This window comes from Terrapene carolina, unplaced genomic scaffold (assembly GCF_002925995.2).
Source record: "Terrapene carolina triunguis isolate 2854851 unplaced genomic scaffold, T_m_triunguis-2.0 Scaffold247, whole genome shotgun sequence".
Classification (NCBI taxonomy): domain Eukaryota; kingdom Metazoa; phylum Chordata; order Testudines; family Emydidae; genus Terrapene; species Terrapene triunguis.
In genome coordinates this window covers 12,989,688-13,003,721 of record NW_020664598.1, presented here as the reverse complement: position 1 = coordinate 13,003,721, position 14,034 = coordinate 12,989,688, and the positions used below count along the sequence as shown (strand labels likewise).

Below are 14,034 nucleotides of genomic sequence, written 5' to 3'. Positions count from 1 at the left end.
TCGCTATACTATAGCTCACAAAAGAATCTTATGATTTAAGGTGAGACTAGACAACATACAAGGAAAAGTGGGCTTTAGAAAAATCTACTACTGACAACATATAATTTCAAACTAAAATACGGACACAGAATAATTCCAGCCTTCCAGGAAAAATATCCCAACAGAAATCAAGGCCCCATTGTACTACAAACTAGACAGCAGAAAAAGAAAGGCAGGAAGAAAGAATTACTATTATCCTCATTTTAGATACAGGGAAATAAGCACAGAGAAATTAAGTTTGTGTCAGACTCAAGGAATTAAACTCTTCTCTCCTGATTTCTAGGCCAATGCTGTAATCACAATGCTACACTACCTTCCCAAGAACAATGAGAGCTCTTTTAAAAATCTGGCCCTAAAAGCCTAAATAGACTAGGGATCTTGTATTTTACAGTTGGCTTCTTCCTCTGTGCCCTGTCACAGCTGTTGTCACTAAGGCTATGTCTGATGTCATTTCCCAGATAAAACTCCTGGGGACCAGCAACAGGGAAATGTTCTCCGCTCTAGAATTCACTCTCCGTGATCTGGCATGGCCCACATCTTATTACTTTTGTGTGCAATATAACCTCTTCGTTCATGTTCCCTAGCTATGAATGCTGGATTCCTCCAGCAATTACTCCCCTGCACAGGTGCGGAGAGCAGGATACCATATTCGAGAGCAGGATTTTGCCCCAGTCCCTAATTCAGCAATCAGTGCATTGTAATTTAAGCCAGGCCAACCAGGAGTCCCACTCAACCTCACATAAATGCATAAAGCCATATTCAGCTATACTGTATACTACCTCCCATCAGAAAACAAAAAAATAAAAAGTACATATACATTTTAAAGGCAAGCAGACATGCTTTGAAATGGAGATGACACAATTCTGTTCCAGACAAAACTCTTGAGATACCAAATAGATTTTAAAAGATACTTCCTTTAAAAAAAAAAGTGAGAGAATGAGTTGCTGGTGACATTTACAACTTCATATGTTTTTTTACACTAAAAGTGATTTCCCATCCAAATCCAAGTTAGTTAAGCAGATTGGCTGTAACTGTAACACCACAGCTTTTGTGAAAGACTTCTTAAGATTTGTTTCTGCACAGATAGGCAGGGCCGGCTCTGGCTTTTTTGCCGCCCCAGGCAAAAAAGCCTCCGGCCGCCCCCCCCGCCCCAGCGGGGGGAAGGGGGGGGAGGGCAGCCAGAGCCCTGGGGGGAGGGTGGCGAGCCCCGGCGGGGGCTCCGCTCTCCCCCCGGCGGCCGGGGGGAGGGCCCCGGGGGGGATGGCGGCCAGAGCCCTGGGAGGAGGGCGGCGAGCCCCGGCCGTGGCCCCGTCTCCCCGGCGGCCGGAGCGCCGCGCCGCCCCCCTCCAGGTGCCGCCCCAAGCACAAGCTTGGTGGGCTGGTGCCTGGAGCCGGCCCTGCAGATAGGAGTTCCCCTGCGTAAATGTTCTCTACCCATACACACATACTTCCTGTACACACCCCCAGAACTACATTATACACTTACTTGCCATGCTATAGTCTGTGCAGTTTGACACACGGACATGCGCTATACACACAAATAAAAATAAACCTACACTCACTACTCCACATACAGACATTGGACCAGATTTTGGCTCCTGCTCCCATTGGTTTGCATTGCTATGGTTTGGCAACAAAAAGGACAAAAAACTTCCTCCTGGGACGTGCCAGTGTAAAAGGGTTATCCTAGGGTGCTGCAGAAGTAGCATGGCTGTTCCATTACCTCACTTCCAGCATCTGGTACCGGCGATGTGCCTGGGGAAAATGGGAGCTTGGCAGGGCAGCTCTGTGCACCAGCTGTTCAGCTAGAACAGCCCCTTGGGATTGGGAGCAGCTGGATGTAAATTTGAGCTGCCTTAACTTACACACCTGGGTCAGAGCAGCCTCCAGAAGACAGCCTCTGAATATGAGGGCCACAAAGGTGGTATATTGCCACTTTTGTGCCTCCTCTCCTGCCACGAAATGCACTGAGATCAGCTTGGATGCAGGTCTGATTAGGCTATGATGTGTGCCCACAGACACATATTACACCAGAGGTAGTCAATTATCTTTTGTCAAGGTCCCAATGTCTTGGTCAAGGTATAGTCAATGTCCAGACTTGAGAAAATAATTAAAAGAAAAAAAACGATGATGATGATAAGTTAATAAAAATATTCCAGGGTCCATTCAAAAGCATCTGGCGGTCTGTATTTGACCCACAGTCCACCTATTGACTACCCCTGTATTACACCAATACATGACACTGTACCCTCCCCATATATAAAGGCACATTAGGCACCCACTCTGCACTTCCATATTCAGATACGCTACACATGCTTGGAACTCGCATGAAAGTAGTTGAGAATGGTAGTGTCTAAGCGTGCTTTAGATACAGTACCTGTATGGTGGTATTTCTCGCCTTGGCTATGAAGTCCACATTGATGCCGCCAATCACCACCTTAATGAGAGGGGCGGGGGAGAGTGGAGGAAAAAATTGGCCAGAAGAAGTGCTGAGTTTTGTTTGCTTTTCTCAAGCTCGCTCTCCCACCAACCTCTCAAAGTAGATGAAAATCATACTGTGAAGGCCTGATCTTATCTGGCTAGGCCAGACCAGACAGTCCTTCCACAGAGCACCTTTGGAAAGAAAGGAAAATCTATTCTGAATTCTACCCTCTGAACTACTCCTCCTTACAGCCAGCCGCAGAAGAATAAATTGCTTGGGGCATGCAGGGTATTAGACGCACACACAACACCAAAAATACAAAGTTTTGTCGGCACAGCTATGTTGGTTATGAGTGTGGAAAAAATAATTAAAAACCCCCAAACAAATAGTGTAAATGCAACTAGACTGACAGAAGAGTGCTTCTGTCAGCCTAGCTAATGTTGTTTGGGGAAGGGGTGTAGCTATGCCAGCAGAATAACTCTTTCTGCAAGTTTACACTGTGCCTACGCTAGGGGGCTCTGCCAGCATAGCTATATTGGCCAAGGCTCTATATCCGGGGTCTCAAACATGCGGCCCACGTACTTATTTCCTATGGTCCACCATAGGCACTGATTCCACCGGCAGCCAAGCTCCCCTCACCCCCCGTCTGAGTGCGCTGCATCCCCGCTCCTCTGCCTACCTCCCAGTGCTTCCCGCCGCCAAACAGCTGTTTGGCGGCACGTAGGACTTTCCAGGAGAGGGGGGGAGGAGCGGGGACATGGTGCGCTCAGGGGAGGAGGCGGAGAAGAGGTGGGGCCGGGGCGGGGATTTGGGGAAGGGGTTGGAATAGGGGCAGAGTTGGGGCAGGGACTTTGGGGAAGGGGTTGGAATGGGGGCGTGGAAGGGATGGGAAGAGGTGGGGCAGGGGCAGGGGGAGGGCCTCATGGAAGGGGTGGAGTGCGGGCGGGGCCAGGGGCAGAGGCTTTAACCAAAGTAATTCTAAAAGTAAATGCGTGTTTTGTCATTTGAGTGAGGTGCATTACTGAGTGTTTATATTTTATTAAAACCCCTCTTTGCATTACAGTTTTTAAAAAGTTAATACATTGACTTTTAATAGCATACTATATTACTCTTCATTTTTGACTATACTTTTGTATCATTGTATGAAAAGGTTTCAGTGATGCACCCCTCGGGCCAACGTACTAGTCCTCATGTGGCCCTTGTGGTGATTTGAGTTTGAGATCCCTGCTCTATAGTGCAGACATGACCGTACTTTGCATTGACGTCAACTAAGTTGATGTGTGTGTTGGGAAAGGTATCTATGTGGGGGGAAGGGGGGAAATGTGAAAACAAGATAGGACTTTAAAGGCATTTGTAGGAAACCCAAGCTGAATGTGCTAGGGGTCCTCTTTGATGACTAAGGCCAATGCCAGTGCTAATCACTGAGGACTCTGGCTCAGAGAAGCTTTTAGAAAGGGGGAATGAAAATAAAGAATGAAGAGGATTTAAAAAGCACCTGAGGGAAATTAGAGAGCGAAGAGAGACTCTCCAACTGTTTACAGCAGAATGGACGGTCCATGCCCCACAGTGAAGAGTTACCATGTTTCGGACACTAGCTGTGAACTTATCTATAACGCTATTTGTAGATAGGCACTACACACGGAAGAGCAGAGGACTCACAGGCCTAAGTGAAGTTACTTTCTCACGCCGAGGCAGGTTGCCCTTCCCTGTGGCAGTTTGGATCTTGCTCAGGGCCACAGCTATGCGGCTGCCCACTCTGGCATTGTTCTGGATCAGAGCAATGTCTGAATGGAAATTCTTTTTTAAAGAAATAAACGGCAAGAACCTGGTCTGGGAGAAGCCTGTGTAGGAACTTCCCTTCCCTAAGGGGAAGAGAACAGGAAGTGGAGGCAGGGACAACGACACAGGGGGACCTCTTGGTCCTGATTCACCCCACTCTAGTTATTGTACATATGCCAGATTCCCCTAGTGCGTGGACACCTCACAATCTTTAAAGGCATTTATCTTTACCACATACCTCGGACGCAGGGAAACGCTATCAGATGGGGAGCCTAACAGTTAGGTGCCTAAATACCTTTGAGGATCTGGCCCTACCTGACTTGCCTAAGATCACACAGGAAGCCTGTAGCGTACTAGGGAGTTGAATCCATGTCTCCCAAGTGTACTCCCTAACTGCTGGGCCATCTTTTTTCTCCCCATATGCAGGGTGGTTGACCATACTCCAGTACGCTCAAGCACAAATGCTACTCAAGTGGCATATAATAATGATGCCCAGAGTCTTCTCTCTAAGACAGAGGGAGCCTGGCAGCTTGGGTGTTTGGTGTACTGCCTGTCCTGAAAATTGCAGGAGAGCCTTGGCTTTAGAACACCTCCTCTCTTTGCCAGTCACCAGTTTTTACAGCAGAAATTGAGGGAGACAGAGTGTTAACAAGTTTAACAACTGTTTCTGTGCATTCAGCTGTTTTGAAATGCTAAAGTATTTGCCCTTTCAAGTTTCCAGATTAACAACAGTGACGGTATTCTGTGGTCAACCTGTCCAATTAAATTTTTTTTGGGGGGGGGGGTTGTGGAATATTTTTTTTCTTTAGTAAAAGGATACTGGAGTCCAACGATTTTCCACTAGTCAGTTCATTCACCTTCTGTAGCATAAAGGGAGTCAGCTCTTTCCCTGTGATCCCTTTCGACCTGCGAACAAAAAGAAAATACCTTTTGATAAGAAGTGAGCTAGCAAGGCATCAGAGTGGACTCACTGATTACTAACAGATAATCTAGCTATATAACTGCATGCCATCTAAGGCCCAGTAAACAAGCCTCAGTACATAGAACTATAGTGAAAATCATATCAGGGAGTCACCCAGACCTGAGATTAAGGACATAGTCTGCACTATATCCTTGTTGCAGTGTAGTCTAGAGAAATGATCACAGCAAGAGTAGTCTGGGGCCCCTGAGATCTGCAACATAATCTAAGTATAGATTTAAAATTACTACTCATTTTCAAAGCAAAGTAGTTAGAAAAACATTTTCTCCTTTTACTTAGCTGTTAAAAATTGTGTTCTGGGTTTCCCTCACCTCCAAAGAACAGTATTTTTCTGCACTTCCTTAGCTTGCCTTAGGAGTTATTACTGATATGGAGTGAAATTCATCTCTCTGCAGAAGAGGGTTCAAGTAGTACATAGATCTTGTTTTGGCAATCTGCACAAGGGTGAATTTCACACATAATGAATAGTTGCAGGGGAAAGTGAAAGGGGGAGCTAATTTTCAAATCATTTTTGTTTTGAAATATAAATGTATTTAAAGTTTCTGTGTCTGCCCATAAATTCTGGAGAGGAGATGGGAATATTTAATTTTTTTTAAGGCAATGCTGTTCTCTTTTAAAATGCCCATCCCTGGTCTGTGCCAAGGAGTTGAGTACTTATGATAAGCACTGGAGCCCCTTAGGTGGTCACAACCACAGAGTAAATTAACGACAAAGTTTGGAGTGTTTCTCACCGGGCGTTGCTCAGAGCTTCTTGGATGGCATCTTCAATGACCTGTCCTGAAGCAGCTTCCTCCTTAGGGCAGGGCACTGCAATCAGCACTCCACTGCCCAGGCCCAGTGCCAAGGTGCTGGCTGAGAGAGGAGAGACAGCTGTTAGTTGTGTCTGTGTGAGCTGAATAATCCAATCAAACTGTGAAACACCAAGGCATAGGAGAGAGAGAGTGAGAGCGCATGCATAAGTGTGATGGAATGTTCCCTGGCATCAAGGAATGAACCAGTGATCTCCAGAGCTGAAAGCACAAGTCTCTGCAGACTGAGCTAAGAAGAATCAGGCCTCACAGCAGGGGGCTATAACACACACATCCTTTGTGGGTTAGGCACAGCTGGGAACACATAAGTTACACGAGCCTGTAGGTTGTATGTGTAAACTCTGATGCGGGGAGGGGAGGTCTGTGTATATGTCAAGTATATGTGTGAGGAAAGCAGAGACGTGAAGACAACATTTTAAGAAGGGGCTCCCTTGTCTAGACCTGCTTTGAGCAGGGTTAGATGAGTGGGTGGTGGTAACACCTGTGCGTCTGTGCTCTGTCTACTCTAGTGCTCCCACTGTTGCTGCCAATGGTGGTGCTGCAGCAGTGGGAGATTTCCTGAAAATGGCTAGTGTAGACATATTGCCTAAGCAGTTCCCTTGCCTGGCAGCTGGTCCTCACAGTGGCAATGCTGGCAGACAAGATTTCCTGTGGCCTTGATTGTGGGATGGTTGAGTGGGCGGATAGCAGTTCTCTGCTGGCGGTGGGCTGGGTAGTCAGTTGGGGAATAAGTTCCTTTTGGTTCTTAAGGTGGGCAGGTCTCCCCTGGCCACTGGAGGTCCCTCCTAGCTGGTTTGTATGTAAGCAAGACAGTCTCCCCAATATGGTAAAGTATGAGGATGGGTGGGAGAGTGAGTGGGAGAACATGGCTCCACACTCCCTCCTAATAACAGTTCTTCTGATTTCAGGCTGGGGCTGGGCAGACACACAATCTCTGGCCAAAATAGTAGCTTGCTGTGGCCACAAGACTCCCACACAGTGCTGTAGCAGCTTGGCCCTGTCTCCTCATCCACTGTCAGGGATGGTCTAGATAATGCTTGGTCCTGCCTTGAGTGCAGGGACTAGATGACCTCTTGAGATCTCTTCCAATCCTATGATCCTATGAGTCTATGACTGCTGGTGGAAGTTTGGAGGGGCTGCAGGGACCATGTGGGTTCTCCCCCATGACAGGGGACATAAGGAGAGAATTCCCTTTGCAGTAGCAATAGTGGCTGAATTCAGAGAGGGCTGAAGAGTTTAACAAGCAGAGCCAGCTTCATGTTCCTGGGCAGATTGCAAAAGAATTTATTGTCCCCCAATATGTAACCAGTTTCTTTCCACAATTATACCATGCACGGGGCTGCACTGAGGATTTTGGGGGAGAGTTCGAGAGATGATTCTTCAGGATATACCCAAACTAAACTCCAGAGCTGTGCTGGACCCAGATTTTTCATTCCAGGGGGAGTTTCACAATTTCAAAATTGTTTCATTCCAGAAGGGATTGAAAACACAAAACACCCCCTACAAACAAATATTCCAAAAAAGAAAAAAAGTGTTTTGGGTCAATTGAACTGTTTTGTTTTGACAAAGTAAAATAGTTTGGTTCTGATTTTGACTTTTTTATGACTTTTTGTTTCATTTTTTTTATTTTCTATTAGACTTCATAAGATAAAATGAAAAAAATTGAAACAAAAAGTCATTTTGAAACAGAAGATCAAAACACTCTGTTCTGAAAAAATCGAAATGGCATGTTTCAACCTTACTGAAATGCTTTTTTTCTATTTTTGTCTCAAAACTAATTTTCATCAAAGGTGACATGATGCATTTCTGCAAAACGTTTTGCTTTCAGCAAATCAATGGGAAAATATTCCATCGGAAAATTTCCAAAGCCTGCTCCACAAGTGGAGACCGTGTGTGTGTGTGTGTGTGTGTGTGTGTGTGAAGGGAGGGGAGGAGAGGAGGTAGAGGGAAATCTGTTTGTATTCCCAGCCTGCTCCAGAAGTGGAGACCAGCTGCATAGTCCCTTCAGCCGTAGCAATCCGTTTGCATCAGCTTATATTTTCAAGTCCATCTTTGCAATGAAAAGGGACAGAGACTTTTTTTTTTTTTTTAAAGCTAGCTGTGATTCTCCTTCCTGAGGTCCAGAGGCCAGCTTTGTTAACAAGGGGCTCACCTGAAACCCCTCCAGATCCTCAGAGCAGGTAAACTGCATGTATGTGAGAGTGCCAGGGTGTGTACGAATAACTCTGTGCAACTCAGAGCACAGGTGCTGGAACTGGGGCTGCTGGGGGTGCTGCCACACCCCCCGGCTTGAAGTGGTTTCCATCATACACAGGGTTTACAGTTTGGTTCAGTGGGTCTCAGCACCCCCACTATACAAATTGTTCCAGCACCCTTGACTCAAGGCATATGTAACTTCTGCTTAGTTGGTTCCATCTAAAGGCCGACCCTTTTCTCTTTCTCTGCTTCCAAAGCAAGGGGACAGAAAAGGTGTTCTTCTGGACAGCCACCCTCTAGGTGAAATTAACACAGAAAGTACATCATTAAAACACAGCAATCTGTGTGAACCCCTGCCTCCTGATCCAAATCTGAACTTCACAGCTTGGGCCTTTCTCCACCGCAAACTCACCAATAAGTTTGGCAGCCTCCTCCTCATTCTGCACCTGACACGGTGCTTGGAAGCCACTCTGGCGGGAGAAGAAGGCAGGGAATTCCCTTGAGTCTCCAAAGGCAGCCACGCAGACTCCCTGAGTCTCCTACAACAATAAAGATGAGATGAACAAATAATCAGCAGATGGAATGAAGAGCCACCAACAGTGGCTACTTTCCCACCTACCCAGCTAAGAGTTGCCACATTGTAGAATAGAATTTGGTTAGTTTTACACATCCTCTTTTCTACTCTAGATATTGCACAGTCTTTTTCAAAGCAAGGAGTCAGATACGTAACTGTGGTGGCAAATGTGATGGCCTTAGAATCTGGCTTAGTGAGACAATGTTGGCAAGAACAATGGGGTCATCGGGGGTTGACTGGTTCTCTGCCGTCATTTTCAGCAGCCCACACAGCAACTTGTGCTACCTACCAGATATTCCAGTGTCCTACCAATGTCCAGAATAGACTTAACGCCTGCGGAAACCACAGCAACTGCAGTGCGTCCTAGCTCAGTCAGGTCAGCACTCACATCCATAGCTGTTAAGGGACAAGTGGCCTTTGTGTTAGTGACAGAGTTGCATTCCTAATTGTCATGCTCTCCTCACTTGCTTGGGAGATGGAAGTGAAGAAGAATGTTGCGTCCAACTAAAATTGCAGTGCAAATTTTACATAAGAGGAATATAATTCTCTACATTTGGGCATTGGCCGGAACACGATGAGTCATACCCCCTCACTTGCAAAATGTGCTGTGGGATGTTTCTTGACCGCAAGGGATCATGGTCTTGGTTTTACATCTCATCCGAAAGGCAGCCCTTTCAGCAGCACAGTGCCTCCAACACTATGCTGGAGCATTTGGTTCAGTACTGATTCAGAAGGGAGAATGCCACTAAAAAGTCATGTTCCTACAGCATCCTAGGTTGTCCTTTATGGGTCACCCATCCTAAGCACTGACCAGGGCCCAATTCTGCTCGCTTGCAAAAGAGTCTCACCTGAGTACAGAGAGCTAAGCATATTTATCAGTATCCCCAATAACGTCAGCTTCCCTGATAGTCTGTATCAGCATAGCTTGCTACTACAAAGGGTGCAGCCAGCTCCCATTGGACTGAATTACTGGCTAGCAAGCACCATCAAATGGTATACACACCGTTCTGTGGATGGGAGAAAGGTCAAGAGAAGCTCCCACCTCCCTTGGGAAATATAGGTGTTCCAGAGAAAGAAGTTGAGCCTTGTGGAGAGAAAGAATTGGAAAGAAAGGCAGGTGAAATATCAGAGGTCCTGACGACACTCATGCTGAAACCATTGCCAGCATCAACTATGTGTCTACAGGCCTGTTCCTGGTAGGGTTCTTGTATGATTTCCCTGGCCAGTGTAGTCAGGGATATTTTTCTGAGAAGTGTGCTAATTAAACTTTGTGCTATAGATACCCAGCATAGTGGGGTCAGAGCCTTAGTGTAGATTTATCCCCATCTTTGGAATGAGGCAGGTGGTGATTGTTTTACTCTTCCCAGCAGGAGAATACTGTGGGCCTATACAGACTAATCAGGAAAGAGGGAAAAGGTGGACGTAAACAAATAAAACTTTAACATTAATTCAACAACAAAGAGACAATATGAAGTGCAATGCTCCTCTTACTCTTCTCTCCTTCGCGATGGACCCCTCCGATCCCTCCTGTCACAAACACGGGGATTCCTGCTTTGTGTGCCGCAATCATCGTCCCTGACACAGTGGTACCGCCAGACAAACCCTGTCATGGAACAGCCAGTCATAATCCACACACTATGTGACATGGGGAACTGTATGTTCATGGACAAACTACCAGCAGTTGCAAAACATTCTGCTGTGCCGAGTTTGCAGGTAACAGAGTACTGCTACAGTATTCTTTTTAACAAATCCTCGGGGAAAACCAAAAACATTCCTTTGCAATAATAAACAATAGGGCCTTACTCAGAGATGTTGAGTAAGGTGGGATACCTTAAATTTCCTTACGCAGCCTGACTCCGAAGGGCACTCAAATAATACAGGGTGTGTGTGTGTGTACGTACGTGCAGTGTAAGAACTGGGATGGAAAAATAAGTGCCGAGGAAACTTATTTTGATATAACTGATACACTGCAGAGTGTCTTTAACTTGCACGGTCTTGCACCTTGATGGATGTTGCTTTTCTTGCTATAGTCCTCTCTTTGTATAGCCAGTTATACTATTGTGTCTACTGTATCTTCTGGCCTCTCAGTAGGTGAATTACACTAACTTGGGCTCCTTAACATATCAGTAAGTGGGTGTAAGTAGGTCTGAGGAAGTCTAACTGAGTGTAAGAGAGTCTGTCTTACGCCATCTTACATTTGGCACACAGTACAAAACACAAGCTGCTGAGCTGCAAAGATAGGGTAACTAATGCAGCCTAGCTCTTGCCATTTTTCAGCGGAGTAGGGCATTTTATGGAGGGGGTGGTCTAATAGGACTTTTCCATGTCTAACTTCTGTGAGGGATGTATCTGCTACCATGTTCATGACGTATTCATTATTATTATAAGGTAAGCTTGTGCTCTGGATAGCAGTAGTGATTACCTGGTTAATAAAAAGGTTAATGAGGCATGATTCATACAAGAAAAGGAATGATTGTGACTGGTATGAGATAAGACGCTGTTAGTATTGCTGATGAGATATGGAGTAATGAAATGATGTGGCTCCCAAAGGAGAGCATTACATGGCTGCTGTTGCCAGAGGTATCAGGCCAAATGGAATCAATGGGGCTGTGCCCATTTACACCAGCAGAGAATTTGATCTATCATTTCTCTATGAGGCATCCTTTCTTGTCAGTGTTGCTATTCATGGGTACTATGGTCTCTAGATGCTCATGCAGGCAGACGCATTGATGTTGGGCTCCAGAGGTCAGCACTAGACACACGAGCCATAAGGAGTCTCTCATCATGAATGGAGATGAAGTCTCTTGAGTCTTCCTGTATAGACTATTCAGATGGAGCATCTGTGTCACAAATCTTTGTCCAAGCTATTGGGAAGGAAGACAAGCAAGAAGTCCCAAATTCGTGAGGTTGTACGGTAAATATTTGTTTAAAAAATCCTAGTAATGGCTCGTCACCAAGCTGAATCCAGTCCAGACAAATAACACTGGTCTACAATTTTTGAGAAGTCGTCTGCTTCAGAGATAAAATGTGCTATTTATTATGTATTTTGATGTGCTGAATTCAAATATGACAATTAAAACAACTGATTGGCTACTGTTTCTAAGATATTTAAGTTTTTACATTTTATGTCTATGTATATTGTGTAGATAGTAGAGTTTTAATCATAAATTGTAAACCTAGGTCTTTTCATGTGTTTATGGTTGCTTTACATGATAATATTTCACCTGTCCTCTTTATGTAACACTTCAAAAATCAGCAAAAGGGTTATATAAATAAAACTTATTATGAAACAAAAGGCAAAAAACTATTATGTACATAGTTTAGTCCTATTCAGTGTCTACTCAGTGCTTCTTGGCTTGTCTCTTGTATTCATTAAATGGAGCATCTCTTGTCACTGTCCAGCAATAGTCTGCAAGCATTGATGGGCTCCATTTGCCCTGATAGCATTTCTCCATTGTTGCAATGTCCTGGTGAAATCGCTCGCCGTGCTCGTCGCTCACTGCTCCGCAGTTCGATGGAAAAAAATCTAGATGAGAGTGCAAAAAATGTATCTTTAGTGACATGTTGCAACCAAGGCTTTTGTATGCCTTGAGGAGGTTTTCCACCAACAACCTGTAGTTGTCTGCCTTGTTGTTTCCGAGAAAATTTATTGCCACTAACTGGAAGGCTTTCCATGCCGTCTTTTCCTTGCCACGCAGTGCATGGTCAAATGCATCATCTCGAAGAAGTTCACGAATCTGAGGACCAACAAAGACACCTTCCTTTATCTTAGCTTCACTTAACCTTGGAAATTTTCCATGGAGGTACTTGAAAGCTGCTTGTGTTTTGTCAATGGCCTTCACAAAGTTCTTCATCAGACCCAGCTTGATGTGTAAGGGTGGTAACAAAATCTTCCTTGATTCAACAAGTGGTGGATGCTGAACACTTTTCCTCCCAGGCTCCAATGACTGTCGGAGTGGCCAATCTTTCTTGATGTAGTGGGAATCTCTTGCACGACTATCCCATTCGCAGAGAAAACAGCAGTACTTTGTGTATCCAGTCTGCAGACCAAGCAAGAGAGCAACAACCTTCAAATCGCCACAAAGCTGCCACTGATGTTGGTCATAGTTTATGCACCTCAAAAGTTGTTTCATGTTGTCATAGGTTTCCTTCATATGGACTGCATGACCAACTGGAATTGATGGCAAAACATTGCCATTATGCAGTAAAACAGCTTTAAGACTCGTCTTCAATGAATCAGTGAACAGTCTCCACTCATCTGGATCGTAAACGATGTTGAGGGCTGCCATCACACCATCGATGTTGTTGCAGGCTACAAGATCACCTTCCATGAAGAAGAATGGGACAAGATCCTTTTGACGGTCACGGAAAATGGAAACCCTAACATCACCTGCCAGGAGATTCCACTGCTGTAGTCTGGAGCCCAACAGCTCTGCCTTACTCTTGGGTAGTTCCAAATCCCTGACAAGGTCATTCAGTTCACCTTGTGTTATGAGGTGTGGTTCAGAGGAGGAGGATGGGAGAAAATGTGGGTCCTGTGACATTGATGGCTCAGGACCAGAAGTTTCATCCTCTTCCTCGTCTGACTCAAGTGAGAATGATTCTGGTGCATCAGAAACCGGCAGTCCTTCTCTGTGGGGTACTGGGCGTATAGCTGATGGAATGTTTGGATAATGCACAGTCCACTTTTTCTTCTTTGACACACCTTTTCCAATTGGAGGCACCATGCAGAAGTAACAATTGCTGGTATGATCTGTTGGCTCTCTCCAAATCATTGGCACTGCAAAAGGCATAGACTTCATTTTCCTGTTCAACCACTGGCGAAGATTTGTTGCACAAGTGTTGCAGCATATGTGTGGGGCCCACCTCTTGTCCTGATCTCCAATTTTGCAGCCAAAATAAAGGTGATAGGCTTTCTTAACCATAGTGGTTATACTGCGCTTTTGTGATGCAAAAGTCACTTCACCACAAACATAGCAGAAGTTATCTGCACTGTTCACACAAGTACGAGGCATCTCTGCTCATTTTGGCTAAACAGAAATGTGTCCCTTTGCAAAATCAAACACTGACAAATAAGAGAGCACGACACTGTATGATTTCTAGAGCTGATATAGGGCAATTTGTTCAGCAGAGTGATGTAAGCTTCGTTATGATTGCATCATCCATGACTTCTAGGAATAACATGATGTAATTCATATCATGTATGACACAATACCAGCTTCAGATTGCATCATTC

The 14,034-nt window shown here is 45.2% G+C and overlaps 1 protein-coding gene across 1 annotated transcript in view; it reads right to left on the bottom strand.

The window, feature by feature from the left end:
• The window catches only part of LOC112107182, a 44,688-nt gene that overhangs the window by 19,753 nt on the left and 10,901 nt on the right, over nt 1-14,034 (bottom strand). Inside the window, 8 exon segments of the mRNA XM_029912825.1 lie at nt 857-953; nt 2,417-2,476; nt 4,121-4,245; nt 5,061-5,146; nt 5,951-6,071; nt 8,637-8,763; nt 9,088-9,194; nt 10,290-10,401. Coding sequence (XP_029768685.1) covers nt 857-953; nt 2,417-2,476; nt 4,121-4,245; nt 5,061-5,146; nt 5,951-6,071; nt 8,637-8,763; nt 9,088-9,194; nt 10,290-10,401 — 835 coding nt within the window.